This window comes from Salmo salar, chromosome ssa03 (assembly GCF_905237065.1).
Source record: "Salmo salar chromosome ssa03, Ssal_v3.1, whole genome shotgun sequence".
NCBI classification, from domain to species: domain Eukaryota; kingdom Metazoa; phylum Chordata; class Actinopteri; order Salmoniformes; family Salmonidae; genus Salmo; species Salmo salar.
Window position 1 is genome coordinate 18,447,328 of NC_059444.1, and position 17,884 is coordinate 18,465,211.

Here is a 17,884-nt window from a genome sequence, read left to right on the forward strand (position 1 = left end):
AATCTGGAAGAGGACATAAAAGGGGTACTTCAAATCAAATCTTCAGGGGTAAAAGGTCAGATCCGTACCGTTTCTGGATGAGGTAGTCCTCCAGAATGTCCAGGCAGCGCACCATCTGGGAGAAGACGAGGACCCTGTGTCCCCCAGCCTTCAGCTTGGGCAGCAGCTTGTCGATCAGCACCAGCTTGCCCGCTGCCTGGATCATGGCCTGTAGGTGGAACTGGGGCATCTCGGCATGGTGGTTCTCACGGAAGTCTTCCAGGATCTTCTCCTCTGCACCTAGAACATCATAAAACAAACGGCCATGCATCAGAATCATTCAAAGCAGTGAGACTAAACCCAGCATGTTCACAAACCAACCCAAGCCAAGTACCAACAGAGGTTGGGGGCATGTCCTGTGCCACACCCAAGAAAAATCAACACTCAGAGCGTCCAAAATAAACACTTTCTAAGCCAAAAGACTGAGTGAGGACTATGTTAGTAGTGTGTGTTAAGCCTTCCGCATGCTTCGGTTGGCACCTAGCTTAACTCGGCTAGGTGACCTGAACAGATGTGTTCACATACTCCCTTAAAAGACCTTCGCTTGAAGAATTTGAAAAAAAAAAAGCACCAATAGTACTGTTTGTCCATCTTGGAGATGCCGTAGCCAGTATAAACGACCTCAAAATAGTCCGACTTCATCTAAGATAACTCAAGAAAACTGTCACTCATTTCATTTGTTGAGGAGATCTTAGACCAATCACCAACGAAGGGACGTAGACTTAGAGAAAAAATGTAGTGTGCACGAACAGCTGAAGAAACCTTTGCTGAAGACCAAAACGTTGTCATAATATATGCACAAACTGTTCAGACGGAAGCATGCGGACGCCTTTCGTGTGCGTGTTCCATACCATTGATGAGGTAGGGGTGGTTGCAGCACTTCCTCAGCTCCATCATGGTGTTGAGCAGGTTGGGGACCTGAGCACCGCCGCCTCCCCATGCGCCACCTCCTCCTCCCGGTCCTCCTTTAGACAGGAAGGAGAAGTTCTTCTCCAGGATGGCCCGGTAGTACTTCTTCTGGATGTTGGTCAGCTCCACCTGAGAACAGGAGATGGGAACAACATCAGTTAGTTAAACTCAGTAGAGAGAAATGACATCAGTTAGGTAAACTCAGTAGAGAGAAATGACATCAGTTAGGTAAACTCAGTAGAGAGAAATGACATCAGTTAGGTAAACTCAGTAGAGAGAAATGACATCAGTTAGGTAAACTCAGTAGAGAGAAATGACATCAGTTAGGTAAACTCAGTAGAGAGAAATGACATCAGTTAGGTAAACTCAGTAGAGAGAAATGACATCAGTTAGGTAAACTCAGTAGAGAGAAATGACATCAGTTAGGTAAACTCAGTAGAGAGAAATGACATCAGTTAGGTAAACTCAGTAGAGAGAAATGACATCAGTTAGGTAAACTCAGTAGAGAGAAATTACATCAGTTAGGTAAACTCAGTAGAGAGAAATGACATCAGTTAGGTAAACTCAGTAGAGAGAAATGACATCAGTTAGGTAAACTCAGTAGAGAGAAATGTCATCAGTTAGGTAAACTCAGTAGAGAGAAATGACATCAGTTAGGTAAACTCAGTAGAGAGAAATTACATCAGTTAGGTAAACTCAGTAGAGAGAAATTACATCAGTTAGGTAAACTCAGTAGAGAGAAATGTCATCAGTTAGTTAAACTCAGTAGAGAGAAATTACATCAGTTAGGTAAACTCAGTAGAGAGAAATGACATCAGTTAGGTAAACTCAGTAGAGAGAAATGTCATCAGTTAGGTAAACTCAGTAGAGAGAAATGACATCAGTTGACCATGAGGAACACACACACAAAGTCAAAACACAGAAACAAACACCTCGATGATGGTCTCCTCCTTGGGGGCCAGGTTCTTCTCCACGTCCTCCTTGAGACGTCGCAGCATCATGGGCTTCAGGATGGCCTGCAGCTTTTGGACCTGCTCCTCAGTCTTGAGGTCTCCAAACTCCTGCATGAAGGTGTTCTCCGAGGGGAAGCGTTCAGGTTCCAGGAAGTTGAGCAGACTGAAGAGCTCCTCCACCGTGTTCTGCAGGGGGGTCCCGGTCAGCAGCACCTTGTGCTCCTTTACAGAGGGAGAGGAGGACTTGGTTTTTACTATACTTAGGTCCTTCCAGTAGGTCATTATAGATGGGTTTTTTATTACTCCTGTTTTTTTATTACTCCTGTGGTAGGAGAGGATGAAACGTCCCATTGATGTCCATAAAATATTAGCATTTTATCAATAACTATTGCTTATTTTCCAACAGGTTCAATGGCAAGTCTTCCAAAACAACCACAGGAGAAATGGAAGTTAACAACTAGACATCTCCCCATGTCAACACACCATGTCCATCATCTTGAGTCCCTCCAGCAGCTTGCAGTTCCTGTTCTTGAGGCGGTGAGCCTCGTCGATGACCACACAGCGCCACGGGACGCTGCGCAGCTCCGGGCAGTCTGTCAGAATCATCTCAAATGTGGTGATGACCGCATGGAATTTGTACGCTCCCTTTATCACACGACCCTGAAGATGGAGGGAGAAGTGGGAGAGCGAGGTCAGAACACAGGGAAGAGCGTCATGGTGTATGGCCAGTAGTTTTTCCTACTTAACTCAATCGAGAAAACTCTGGACGCTGGTCAGGGAGATCTGGCCTTTGGTCAATTTACTGAATCAAAATGGACTCAACATATAATGTAATAAACATATTTGCTCAAGTATGAGGTTAGTGGAGTAAGTTTACACATTTAAATGGTTAGTGGAGTAGGTTATGGTCACATTTCAGTCACTCTTTATTTGGTCGGTACGGTCAGCGTGGAGCTCTGATTAATGTTGTTAAATACCTGACTGTCTAAGGTGCTTCTTGTGGGATTATTCCTATATTAGGGTTAAGAACGGACTGTACCATTCTATATCCATGTATCCAGTCCAACGCTCTAACCACTAGGCTACCCTGGGTCTTGTTACCTGTGCATCTGGCCTTAATGGTCTTGTTACGTCAGGTCATGCCTGTAGTGGATGGTACTGTTATAGTTATGGTATGGTTAAGGTCACGGTTACAGTATGGTCACGACGTACCTGCACGTCGCGGTAGTTCATTTCGTAGGCCTGGATGGTCTTGCGGCTGGCCTGGCTGCCGTGGTAGACGATCACGTTGAGTTCGGTCCAGGTGCGGAACTCCCTCTCCCAGTTTGGAATGGTGGAGAGGGGGGCGATGACCAGGAAGGGCCCGTGGATCCCCTTCAGGTAGATCTCATAGAGGAATGTGATGGACTGGATGGTCTTGCCCAGGCCCATTTCATCTGCTAGGATGCAGTTCCGTCTGGAGGGGAACAGAGAGAGAACATGATGAAAGGGGAACAACCAGTCACTGTATTAGCAGTAGTGAGTAATCTGAATGGGTCTCCTAGGCGGACAGAAAGGAGAGAAAATAGTGCAAATGAATGAGATGTAACAGGGATAGTCTGCTGTCTCAAATTACACCCTATTCACAGTGCAGAGACCTAGATAGAGCACTATATTGGCAATAGTGTGTCCTTAAGTCTCTGTGCACTCTATTCGTGAGTGAGTAATCTAATGAACAGCTAGATAACCCTGTAAAGGCAGATCAACGACACTAACGAACAAGTTGGCTGTGTGGCTATTGCATCATACTGACTGAGTGTGTGTGTGTGTGTGTGTGTGCAGCAGTGGTAGATCACACATTAATGATTGGTGTGAGAAAAGCACAGATTGGGTACACACATGTCCCTGCAACACATGGGTTGCAGGACACAATATGGGGCATGGATGTGTTGATTGTATTTACACATGCTGGGTGACATGGTTCAGTATTATCTATGGGAGTGTGTTGGATAAACACATAGCATATATGGTCCTACTTGTTATTGAGTAATTGTGGGTTATAAAGACAGACTTTAGTCAGTAGATATCTTGTATATTATACTATGTAATAGTTCCATAATATATACAGTACCAGTAGATATCTTGTATATTATACTATGTAATAGTTCCATAATATATACAGTACCAGTAGATATCTTGTATATTATACTATGTAATAGTTCCATAATATATACAGTACCAGTAGATATCTTGTATATTATATATGTAAAGTTCCAAAAAAGACATAGATATCTTGTATATTATACTATGTAATAGTTCCATAATATATACAGTACCAGTCAAAAATGGTACACCTACTCATTCCATTGTTTTTCTTTATTTTTTAGTATTTGCTAAATTTTTGGAATTTCTTTCCTTCTTAATGCGTTTGAGCCAATCAGTTGTGTTGTGACAAGGTAGGGGTGGTATACAGAATATAGTCATATTTGGTTAAAGTCCATATGGCGAGAACAGCTCAAATAAGCAGAGAAATGACAGTCCATCATTACTTTAAGACATGAAGGTCAGTCAATACAGAACATTAAGAACTTTGAAAGTTTCTTCAAGTGCAGTGGCAAATACTATCAAGCACTATGATGAAACTGGCTCTCATGAGGACTGCCACAGGAAAGGAAGACCCAGTTACCTCTGCTGCAGAGGATAAGTTCATTAGAGTTACCAGACTCAGAAATTGCAACCCAAATAAATTCTTCACAGAATTCAAGTAACAGATGAATCTCAACATCAACTGTTCAGAGGAGACTGCGTGAATCACGCCTTCATGGTCGAATTGCTGCAAAGAAACCACTACTAAAGGACACCAATAAGAAGAAGAGACTTGCTTGGGGCAAGAAACACAAGCAATGGACATTAGACTGGTGGAAATCTGTCCTTTGATCTGATGAGTCCAAATTTCAGATATTTGGTTCCAACCACAGTGTCTTTGTGAGATGCAGAGTAGGTGAACGGATGATCTCTGCATGTGTGGTTCCCACCGTGAAGCATGGAGGAGGAGGTGTGATGGTGCTTTGCTGGTGGCACTGTCAGTGATTTATTAAGAATTTAAGGCACACTTAACCAGCATGGCTACCACAGCATTCTGCAGCAATACACCATCCCATCTGGTTTGCGCTTAGTGGGACTATCATTTGTTTTTCAACAGGACAACAACCCAAAATACAGTCTGTGTAAGGGTTATTTAGTTTTTTTTATTTAACCTAGGCAAGTAAGTTAAGAACAAATTCTTATTTACAACGACGGCCTAGGAACACTGCCTTGTTCAGGGGCAGAACGACAGATTTTTACCTTGTCAGCTCGGGGATTCGATCAAGCAACCTTTCGGTTACTGGTCCAACGCTCTAACCACTAGGCTACCTGCCTCCCCTATTTGACCAAGAAGGAGAGTGATGGAGTGCTGCATCAGATGACCTGGGCTCCACAATCACCGACCTCAAACCAATTGAGATGGTTTGGGATGAGTTGGACCACAGATTGAAGGAAAAGCAGCCAACAAGTGCTCAGCATATGTGGGAAGTCCTTCAAGAATGTTGGAAAAGCATTCCTCATGAAGCTGGTTGAGAGAATGTCAAGAGTGTGCAAAGCTGTCATCAAGGCAAAGGGTGCTTTTTGAAGAATCTAAAATATATTTTTATTTGTTTAACACTTTTTTGGTTACTACATGATTCCATGTGTTATTTCATAGTTTATGTCTTCACTATTATTCTACAATGTAGGATAAAGAAAAACCCTTGAATGAGTAGGTGTCCAAACTTTTGACTGGTACTGTACATGTTATATAAGTGGGTCTCACACACACACATCATATATCTTAACACATGCACACACGAACAGTAGGTTTTAGTACTTCTCCTTACGTATTGTACCAGTTGAAGAGCAACCAGTTCACTCCCTCCAGCTGGTATTCCCTGAGTGCGTTGTCGTTTTTATAATCCCTGGAACTCTGGGATTTCTGCCAGTTTTCAGTGGGAGGTCGCTCCTGTTTCAAATAAAAGTCTACTGTTAGTGGTTTCTGTGTGACCGCAGGAGACCTAGCTGGCTCCGCGTTAAAGGGCTGGGGCCAGAAAATGTAAGAAAAAGGCAGCAGGAGAGTGTATAGTGTGTGTGAGGTTTTTATTTTACGCACCACGCGTTTGGTCTCGGGCTGACGGGCCGCGACGGCCTCGTACTCATCGATCTTGGCCTGGTCGATGTCCGTCTTCAGCTCCCAAGTTCTATCCTCATAGGGCAGGGAACACCACTTCACCAGATACAGCTTTACAGGCTGGGGGGGGGCAGAGAGAGGTTGAGGTTAGTGTGTGTGTTGGGGCAGAGAGGGCGTTAGTATGTGGGGAGGGGTAAGTGTGTCTTGGGGATTAGTGTGTGTGTGTGCGCGTGCGTCCGCGGGGTTTAGTGCGCAAGCCGGGGGGAGATAAGTGTGTTGGTTAGTGTGTGTGTTGGGGGGATAAGTGTGCGCGCGCGCATGTTGGGGGGTTAGTGTGCGCACTCGCGTGTTGGGGGGGTTAGTGTGCGCTCGCGTGTTGGGGGCGTTAGTGTGCGCTCGCGTGTTGGGGGGTTAGTGTGCGCTCGCGTGTTGGGGGGGTTAGTGTGCGCTCGCGTGTTGGGGGGGTTAGTGTGCGCTCGCGTGTTGGGGGGGTTAGTGTGCGCTCGCGTGTTGGGGGGCATAGTGTGCACTCGAGTGTTGGGGTGGTTAGTGTGCGCCGCGTGTTGGGGGGTTAGTGTGCATGTGCGTGTTGGGGGCGTTAGTGTGCGTCGCGTGTTGGGGGTTAGTGTGCGTGCTCGCGTGTTGGGGGGTTAGTGTGCGTGCGTGTTGGGGGGGTTAGTGTGCGCTGCGTGTTGGGGGCATAGTGTGCACTCGAGTGTTGGGGGGGTTAGTGTGCGTGGGCATGTTGGGGTGGTTAGTGTGTGCGTGTTGGGGGTTAGTGTGCGTGTGCATGTATTGGGGGATAGCGTGCGTGTTGGAGGATAGCGTGCGTGTGCGTGTGTTGGGGGTTTGTGTGTGTGTTGGGGGTTAGTGTGCGTGTGTTGGGGGTTAGCGTGCGTGTGTTGGGGGGTTAGCGTGCGTGTGTTGGGGGGTTAGTGTGCGTGTGTTGGGGGGTTAGCGTGCGTGTTGGGGGGGTTAGTGCGCGTGTGTTGGGGGGTTAGTGCGCGTGTGTTTGGGGGTTAGTGTGCGTGTGGTGGGGGGTTAGTGTGCGTGTGTTGGGGGGTTAGTGTGTGTGTGTTGAGGGGGTTAGTGTGCGTGTGTTGGGGGTTAGTGTGCGTGTGTTGGGGGTTAGTGTGCGTGTGTTGGGGGGTTAGTGTGCGTGGTGTTGGGGGGTTAGTGTGTGTGTGTTGGGGGGTTAGTGTGCGTGTGTTGGGGGGGTTAGTGTGTGTGTGTTGGGGGGTTAGTGTGCGTTGGGGGGTTAGTGTGTGTTGGGGGTTAGTGTGTGTGTGTGGTTAGTGTGTGTTGGGGGTTTAGTGTGAGTGTGTTGTGGGGTTAGTGTGCGTGTGTTGGGGGGGGTTAGTGTGCGTGTGTATTGGGGGGCTTAGTGTGTGTGTGTTGGGGGGTTAGTGTGTGTGTGTTGGGGGGGTTAGTGTGCATGTGTGTGTGTTAGGGGGTTAGTGTGAGTGTGTGTGTGTGTTGCGGGGTTTAGTGTGAGTGTGTTGGGGGGTTAGTGTGCGTGTGTTGCGGGGGTTAGTGTGAGTGTGTTGGGGGTTAGTGTGCGTGTGTTGCGGGGGTTAGTGTGCGTGTGCGTTGGGGGGTTAGTGTGCGTGTGTGTGTGTTAGGGGTTAGTGTGCGTGTGTTGCGGGGGTTAGTGTGAGTGTGTGTGTGTGTTGCGGGGGTTAGTGTGCGTGTTGGGGGGTTAGTGTGCGTGTGTTGGGGGGTTAGTGCGCGTGTGTTGGGGGGTTAGTGCGCGTGTGTTGGGGGGGTTAGTGCGCGTGTGTTGGGGGGTTAGTGCGGCGTGTGTTGGGGGGTTAGTGCGCGTGTGTTGGGGGTTAGTGCGCGTGTGTTGGGGGGTTAGTGCGCGTGTGTTGGGGGGTTAGTGCGCGTGTGTTGGGGGGTTAGGTGCTGCGTGTGTTGGGGGTTAGTGCGCGTGTGTTGGGGGGTTAGTGTGCATGTGCGTGTGTTGGGGGGTTAGGTGTGCGTGTGTTGGGGGGTTAGTGTGCGTGTGCGTGTGTTGAGGGGGTTAGTGTGCGTGTGCGTGTGTTGGGGGGTTAGTGTGCGTGTGTTGGGGGGTTAGTGTGCGTGTGTGTTGGGGGGTTAGTGTGCGTGTGTGTTGGGGGGTTAGTGTGCGTGGGTTGGGGGGTTAGTGTGCGTGTGTTGGGGGGTTAGTGTGCGTGTGTTGGGGGGTTAGTGTGCGTGCGTGTGTTGGGGGGTTAGTGTGCGTGCGTGTGTTGGGGGGTTAGTGTGCGTGCGTGTGTTGGGGGGTTAGTGTGCGTGCGTGTGTTGGGGGGTTAGTGTGCGTGCGTGTGTTGGGGGGTTAGTGTGCGTGCGTGTGTTGGGGGTTAGTGTGCGTGCGTGTGTTGGGGGTTAGTGTGCGTGCGTGTGTTGGGGGGTTAGTGTGCGTGCGTGTGTTGGGGGGTTAGTGTGCGTGCGTGTGTTGGGGGGTTAGTGTGCGTGCGTGTGTTGGGGGTTAGTGTGAGTGCGTGTGTTGGGGGTTAGTGTGAGTGCGTGCGTGTGTTGGGGGGTTAGTGTGAGTGTGTGCGTGTGTTGGGGGGTTAGTGTGAGTGTGTGCGTGTGTTGGGGGGTTAGTGTGCGTGTTGGGGGGTTAGTGTGCGTGTGTTGGGGGTTAGTGCGGCGTGTGTTGGGGGGTTAGTGCGGCGTGTGTTGGGGGGGTTAGTGCGTGCGTGTGTTGGGGGGTTAGTGCGCGTGTGTTGGGGGGTTAGTGCGTGCGTGTGTTGGGGGGTTAGTGCGCGTGTGTTGGGGGGTTAGTGCGGCGTGTGTTGGGGGGGTTAGTGTGCGGTGCGTGTGTTGGGGGGTTAGTGTGCGTGTGTTGGGGGGGTTAGTGTGCGTGTGCGTGTGTTGGGGGTTAGTGTGCGTGTGTTGGGGGGTTAGTGTGCGTGTGTTGGGGGGGTTAGTGTGCGTGTGTTGGGGGGTTAGTGTGCGTGTGTTGGGGGTTAGTGTGCGTGCGTGTGTTGGGGGGTTAGTGTGCGTGTGTTGGGGGGTTAGTGTGCGTGCGTGTGTGGGGGTTAGTGTGCGTGCGTGTGTTGGGGGTTAGTGTGCGTGCGTGTGTTGGGGGGTTAGTGTGCGTGCGTGTGTTGGGGGTTAGTGTGCGTGCGTGTGTTGGGGGGTTAGTGTGCGTGCGTGTGTTGGGGGGGTTAGTGTGCGTGCGTGTGTTGGGGGGTTAGTGTGCGTGCGTGTGTTGGGGGGTTAGTGTGCGTGCGTGTGTTGGGGGGTTAGTGTGCGTGCGTGTGTTGGGGGTTAGTGTGCGTGCGTGTGTTGGGGGGTTAGTGTGCGTGCGTGTGTTGGGGGTTAGTGTGCGTGCGTGTGTTGGGGGGTTAGTGTGCGTGCGGTGTTGGGGGGTTAGTGTGCGTGCGTGTGTTGGGGGGTTAGTGTGCGTGCGTGTGTTGGGGGTTAGTGTGCGTGCGTGTGTTGGGGGGTTAGTGTGCGTGTGTTGGGGGGTTAGTGTGCGTGCGTTGGGGGTTGAGTGTGCGTGTGTTGGGGGTTAGTGTGCGTGGTGGTTGGGGGGTTAGTGTGCGTGTGTTGGGGGGTTAGTGTGCGTGGTGTTGGGGGTTAGTGTGGCGTGTGTGTGTGGGGTTAGTGTGCGTGTGTTGGGGGGTTAGTGTGCGTGTGTTGGGGGGTTAGTGTGCGTGTGTTGGGGGTTAGTGTGCGTGTGTTGGGGGGTTAGTGTGCGTGTGTTGGGGGGTTAGTGTGCGTGTGTTGGGGGTTAGGGTGCGTGCGTTGGGGGGTTAGGGTGCGTGCGTTGGGGGTTAGGGTGCGTGCGTTGGGGGTTAGTGTGCGTGCGTTGGGGGTTAGTGTGCGTGCGTTGGGGGGGTGTGTGCGTTGGGGGGTGTGTGTGTGTTGGGGGTTAGTGTGCGTGTGTTGGGGGTTAGTGTGTGTGTGTTTGGGGGTTAGTGTGTGTGTGTGTTGGGGAGTTAGTGTGCGTATGTTGGGGGGTTAGTGTGTGTGTGTGTCTTTCTGTGACTCCAAGATTAAAGGAAAGGGCAATGTTTTTTCGGAACTTAAAAAGGAACGTTTAGCCAAAGCATCAACTTCAATCAACGACATAACCAAACTTATTCCCACTTTTGAGGTTGATTAGAGGCCATATAGAACAGGAAGGAGGGAGAGGGCAAGAACAGGAGCGCACCTCTCCGTTCTCATCTGTGCTCTCTGACACGTCCAGTACCCGGTCCACCTCAACGTAGTCTGGGTTGAAAGGCTCGTCATCCATCTGGAGGAGGGAGGGAGAAAGGAATGAGAGAAGGATGGAGACGTTGAGGTTAGTGTTGTCATAGCAGAGAGTGAATGGCCTGGTTTCGTTCTGTGCAGTCTAGGTCCAATTCACCCAACCAAATATAACATGTCATTGAATCCTCTGAAGTTGAAAGTGGGAAGACAGAACTGTGGGACTGACCTCTGTCACGAAGGTGGGGAGGGCCTGTTTGGCCCTGAACCGCTTGACCTTCTGGTGGATCCTTTTGTCCTTCTCCAGCTCCTCCAGATCTGCCCAGCGACAGTGCAGGTAGGAGCTACACAGAGAGAGTGGGGGGAATACACACCATTACATAGATATACACTATGAACTCTCACTCAAATACACCCACCCGTGACAGATGCAATCTCATACACCATAAACACACCCCACAAAAAGAAAACGAAAAATACAGACGCACCATCACAAAACCCAACGTGCTAATCTAGAGATTTATAGCATTATACAAATTGCTCTTCGGTCCAAACATTAAACCTGTGGTTTACAGAGCGTTTATTTGATTTCACGTTAATCCACCATTTCCCCTGAAGCTGGAAGAAATAAAATGAAACGGTGGACCAAGACCACAGTCGTGTTGGTACTCACAAGCTCTTGAACTTCACATAGAATTCTTCCACTTCCATTTTCTCTCCCGATTCCATCTTTGGAAAAAGTTACATTTGTGTCAGTTGTTGATTAGAGTCAGAAGATGGGTGAGTATTAATGTTTCTCTAAAAATATATAAAATCAAGGCCACCGTTTTCTCTAACAAAGTAGTCATTTAATAAACGTCTTCTGGCAGAGTTGTGTATACTTTAGGAGACAATAACACTGACCATACCCCCTACCAACCATCTCCACATGGTGCTGTGTGATGACTCACAAAGCCCTTACCCACGGCCCCCATGCCCCTTCCCTGATACGTGGAAATGTTGGACTATATTATATGACTTCCTGTATTATACCTGTGCTAAAATGTTAATTATATTCTACTGAGCCATTTACTTTGTGTTGAAATCCTTCTATTACTTTTTATTGTTGTTGACCTGCCAGTAAGCATTTCATTGGACAGTGTATACCATTTGTATCCTGTACATATGACTAATAAAACTTAAAACACACACGGGCACGCTCACAGACACACACGGGCCCGCTACACTGTGCATGCTCACAGACACACACGGGCCCGCTACACTGTGCACGCTCACAGACACACTCGGGCCCGCTACACTGTGCACGCTCACAGACACACTCGGGCCCGCTACACTGTGCACGCTCACAGACACACTCGGGCCCGCTACACTGTGCACGCTCACAGACACACACAGGCCCGCTACACTGTGCACGCTCACAGACACACTCGGCCCGCTACACTGTGCACGCTCACAGACACACGAGGTGGGGGTGGAGTGGATGTGAGTGGGTGTGCACGTGGAGGTGGGGGATGTGGAGGTGGGAGAGGCAGGTGTGGGGCGTGGAGGTGGGGTGGGGGCCGCGATGAGGTGTGTGTGGAGGGGGAGGAGGTGGAGAGGTGGGGGGATGAGTGGGGTGGAGGTGGGGTAGGTGGGGAGAGGTGGCGGGTGTGGAGGGAGTGGAGGTGGGGGGATGTGGAGGGGGGATGTGGAGGGGGTGTGGAGGGGGGGATGTGGAGGTGGAGGGGGGGTGTGTGGAGGTGGGGGTTACCCATTCACAGCTGCTTTAAGTAGAGTTCCACCAGACAGCCTGTGGGAGTGTTCAGATTGTTTTGGCAGAGATGAACCAAGCTTTAGTTTGGAGCAGCCTTTTCAAAGGGTGTGAATAAACAAACTCTCCCCCACACACTAACTCCCCCACACACACACTAACTCCCCCCACACACACACTAACTCCCCCCCACACACACTAACTCCCCCACACACACACTAACTCCCCCACACACACACTAACTCCCACTACACACACTAACTCCCCCCCACACACACTAACTCCCCCCACACACTAACTCCCCCCACACACACTAACTCCCACTACACACACACTAACTCCCCCCACACACACTAACTCCCCCACACACACACTAACTCCCCCACACACACTAACTCCCACTACACACACACACTAACTCCCCCACACACACACACTAACTCCCCCCACACACACACTAACTCCCACTACACACACACTAACTCCCCCCACACACACTAACTCCCCCCACACACACTAACTCCCCCACACACACACTAACTCCCACTACACACACACTAACTCCCACTACACACACACTAACTCCCCCCCACACACACACACTAACTCCCACTACACACACACTAACTCCCCCACACACACACTAACTCCCCCACACACACACTAACTCCCCCACACACACACTAACTCCCACTACACACACACTAACTCCCCCCACACACACTAACTCCCCCACACACACACTAACTCCCACTACACACAACTCCCCCCACACACACACCAACTCCCCCACACACACACTAACTCCCCCACACACACACTAACTCCCCACCACACACACACTAACTCCCCCACACACACACTAACTCCCCCACACACACACTAACTCCCCCTACACACACACTAACTCCCCCCCACACACACTAACTCCCCCCCACACACACTAACTCCCCCACACACACTAACTCCCCCACACACACACTAACTCCCCCCACACACACTAACTCCCCCCCACACACACACTAACTCCCCCCACACACACACTAACTCCCCCCACACACACACTAACTCCCCCACACACACACTAACTCCCCCACACACACACTAACTCCCCCACACACACACTAACTCCCCCACACACACACTAACTCCCCCACACACACACTAACTCCCCCACACACACACTAACTCCCCCCACACACACTAACTCCCCCACACACACACTAACTCCCCCACACACACACTAACTCCCCCCCACACACACACTAACTCCCCCCACACACACTAACTCCCCCCCCCCCACACACTAACTCCCACCCCACACACACTAACCCCACCACACACACACTAACTCCCACTACACACACACTAACTCCCCCCACACACACTAACGCCCCCCACACACACTAAGTCCCACTACACACACACACTAACTCCCCCACACACACTAACTCCCCCCCACACACACACTAACTCCCACTACACACACACTAACTCCCCCCCACACACACTAACTCCCCCACACACACACTAACTCCACCCACACACACACTAACTCCCCCACACACACACACTAACTCCCACTACACACACACTAACTCCCCCACACACACACTAACTCCCCCACACACACACACACTAACTCCCCACACACACACTAACTCCCCCACACACACACACACTAACTCCCCCACACACACTAACTCCCCCCACACACACACTAACTCCCACACACACACACACTAACTCCCCCCACACACACACTAACTCCCCCCCACACACACACTAACTCCCCCACACACACACACTAACTCCCCCACACAACACTAACTCCCCCACACACACACTAACTCCCACTACACACACACTAACCCCCCCACACACACTAATCCCCCACACACACACTAACTCCCCCACACACACACACTAACTCCCCCACACACACACACTAACTCCCCCACACACACACTAACTCCCACTACACACACACTAACCCCCACACACACTAACTCCCCCACACACACTAACTCCCCCACACACACTAACTCCCCCCACACACACACACTAACTCCCCCACACACACACACTAACTCCCACCACACACACACTAACTCCCCCCACACACACACTAACTCCCCCCACACACACACAAACTCCCCCCCACACACACTAACTCCCCCCAAACACACACACTAACTCTCCCACCCAAACACACACACTAACTCTCCCACCCAAACACACACACTAACTCTCCCACCCAAACACACACACAAACTCTCTCCCACCCACACACACACACTCTCTCCCACCCAAACTCTCCCCACACAAACCTCCCCCCACACACAAACCTCCCCCCACACACAAACCTCCCCCCACACCCCTCTCCCACACACAAACCTTCCCCCCACACACATCTCTCCCACACCCCTCTCCAACACACACCCCCTCTCACACACAAACCTCCCCCCACACACACACAAACCTCCCCCCACACACATCTCCCACACCCCTCTCTCCCACACACAACCCCCTTCTCCCACACACACACACAAACCTCCCCCTCACACACATCTCCCACACCCTCTCCCACACACAACCCCCCTTCTCCCACACACACACACACCCCCCACACACACACAAACCTCCCCCCACACACACACCTCTCCCACACCCCCGCCTCACACACACACACATCACCTACCCCCCCCACACACCTCTCCCCATACACACACACATCATCTCTCCCGCCCCCCACACACACACGCACCCCTCTCTCACACACACACACCCCTCTCACACACACACACCCATCTCGCACACACAAACACCTCTCGCACACACAAACACCTCTCTCGCACACACCCACCCACCTCCCGCACACACACCTCTGCCACATAACCATCTCACACACACACCCCCACCACACCCCCCACACACCTACATCTCACACACTCTCCCACACACCCACATCTCGCTCACACACACACAAACACCCCTCTAACACACCTCTCTCTCACACACATACACACCTCTCTCTCTCTCTCTCTCTCTCTCACCCAAACCCCACTCACTCACCCACCCAAACCCCACTCACACCTCTCCCTCACACAAACCCCACTCACACCTCTCCCTCACACAAACCCCACTCACTCACACAAACCCCACTCACTCACACAAACAAACATCACCCCTCTCTCGCACTCCACCCCCCACCTCTCTCCACACCCCCTATCTCCCCAAACACAAACACCCCCCACCTCTCTCCACACCCCCCCACACCCCCCACACTCTCCACAAACCCCCATCCACCCCCCCTCACTCCACACACACCCCCATCTATCCACACACCCCCCTTCTCTCTCCACACACCCCCACACCCCCTGTCCGCCTCTTACTCCACACCCCCCACTCACACACAAACAAACCCCACTAACTCAAACAAACCCCACTAACTCAAACAAACCCCACTACACTCACACACATACACCCCGCACACCAACACAAACCACACCCCACCTCCACACAAACCCCACTCACACACCTCTCACACACACACATACACACACAAACCCCACTCCCACACACAAACACCACTCACCTCTCACACACACACGAAAAACAAACCCCACTCACTCACACAAAATACAGACACCACACACACACCACTCACAAACATAACTCTCCCTCACAAACCCCACACAGTCACTCACAAACTCACTCAAACACACCACTCACACACATACCTCACTCACTCAAACAAACCTAACTCACAAAATACACAGACACTACAAACAAAAAAAACACCTCTCCCTACACACACACACACACCTCTCCCTACACACACACACACACACACCTCTCCCCACACACACACACACACACCTCTCCCTACACACACACACCTCTCCCTACACACACACACCTCTCCCTACACACACACACACCTACACACACACACACACACACACCTCTCCCTACACACACACACACACCTCCCCTACACACACACACACACCTCTCCCTACACACACACACACACACCCCCCACACACACACACCTCTCCCTACACACACACACTCTCCCCTACACACACACACACCTCTCCCACACACACACACACACCTCTCCCTACACACACACACACACCTCTCCCTACACACACACACCTCTCCCTACACACACACACACCTCTCCCTACACACACACCTCTCCCTACACACACACCTCTCCCTACACACACACACCTCTCCCTACACACACACACACACACACACACACACCCCTCCCTACACACACACACACACACACACACACCTCTCCCTACACACACACACACACACCTCTCCCTACACACACACACACACACACCTCTCCCTACACACACACACACACACCTCTCCCTACACACACACACACACACACACACCTCTCCCTACACACACACACACACACACACACACACCTCCCCTACACACACACACACACCTCCCTACACACACACACACACACACACCTCTCCCTACACACACACACACACACACCCCCCTACACACACACACCTCTCCCTACACACACACACAACTCTCCCTACACACACACACACCTCTCCCTACACACACACACACACACACACACCTCTCCCTACACACACACACACACCTCTCCCTAACACACACACACACACCTCTCCCTACACACACACACCTCTCCCTACACACACACACACACCTCTCCCTACACACACACACACCCTCTCCCTACACACACACACCTCTCCCCACACACACACCTCTCCCTACACACACACACACACACACACACCTCTCCCTACACACACACACACACCTCTCCCTACACACACACACACACCTCTCCCACACACACACACACACCTCTCCCTACACACACACACCTCTCCCTACACACACACACCTCTCCCTACACACACACACACACACACCCTCCCCACACACACACACACACACCTCTCCCCTACACACACACACACACACCTCTCCCTACACACACACACACACCTCTCCCTACACACACACACACACCTCTCCCTACACACACACACACACACCTCTCCCCTACACACACACCTCTCCCTACACACACACACACACCCTCTCCCTACACACACACACACACACACACACCTCTCCCTACACACACACACCTCTCCCTACACACACACCTCTCCCTACACACACACCTCTCCCTACACACACACCTCTCCCTACACACACACCTCTCCCTACACACACACACTCCTCTCTCTCTCTCCACACACTCACACAAACAAACCCCACTCTCTCACACACCTCTCACCACACACACTTCTCCATCCACACCCCCCTGTCCACACCACCCACAAACATCTCACTCACTCAAAAAAACCTCACACACACACACACACACACACAAACCCCACTCACTCACACAAAATACAGACACCACACAGACACAAATCCCACTCACGCACCTCTCACACACACACACACGAAAAACAAACCCCACTCACTCACACAATATACTCAGACACCACACACAACTCTCCCTCAAAACCCCACAGTCTCTCATCACACAAACCCCACAGTCTCTCACCACACAAACCCCACTGTCTCACCACACAAACCCCACTTTCTCACCACACAAACCCCACTTTCTCACCAAACAAACCACACTTTCTCACCACACAAACCCCATCTCACCACACAAACCCCACTTTCTCACCACACAAACCCCACTTCTCACCACACAAACCCCACTTTCTCACCACACAAACCCCACTTTCTCACCACACAAACCCCACTTTCTCACCACACAAACCCCACTGTCTCACCACACAAACCCCACTCTCT

At 51.3% G+C, this 17,884-nt stretch overlaps 1 protein-coding gene across 1 annotated transcript in view; it reads right to left on the reverse strand.

The window, feature by feature from the left end:
* LOC106598783 (chromodomain-helicase-DNA-binding protein 7) overlaps positions 1 to 17,884 on the reverse strand; it is a 79,620-nt gene that overhangs the window by 43,727 nt on the left and 18,009 nt on the right. Inside the window, exons 3-12 of the mRNA XM_045714589.1 lie at positions 10,940 to 10,995; positions 10,496 to 10,610; positions 10,229 to 10,312; positions 6,064 to 6,201; positions 5,795 to 5,916; positions 3,114 to 3,357; positions 2,385 to 2,561; positions 1,881 to 2,123; positions 891 to 1,077; positions 69 to 279 (exon numbers count right to left, since the gene is read on the reverse strand). Coding sequence (XP_045570545.1) covers positions 69 to 279; positions 891 to 1,077; positions 1,881 to 2,123; positions 2,385 to 2,561; positions 3,114 to 3,357; positions 5,795 to 5,916; positions 6,064 to 6,201; positions 10,229 to 10,312; positions 10,496 to 10,610; positions 10,940 to 10,995 — 1,577 coding nt within the window. The remainder of the gene's footprint in view (positions 1 to 68; positions 280 to 890; positions 1,078 to 1,880; positions 2,124 to 2,384; positions 2,562 to 3,113; positions 3,358 to 5,794; positions 5,917 to 6,063; positions 6,202 to 10,228; positions 10,313 to 10,495; positions 10,611 to 10,939; positions 10,996 to 17,884) is intronic.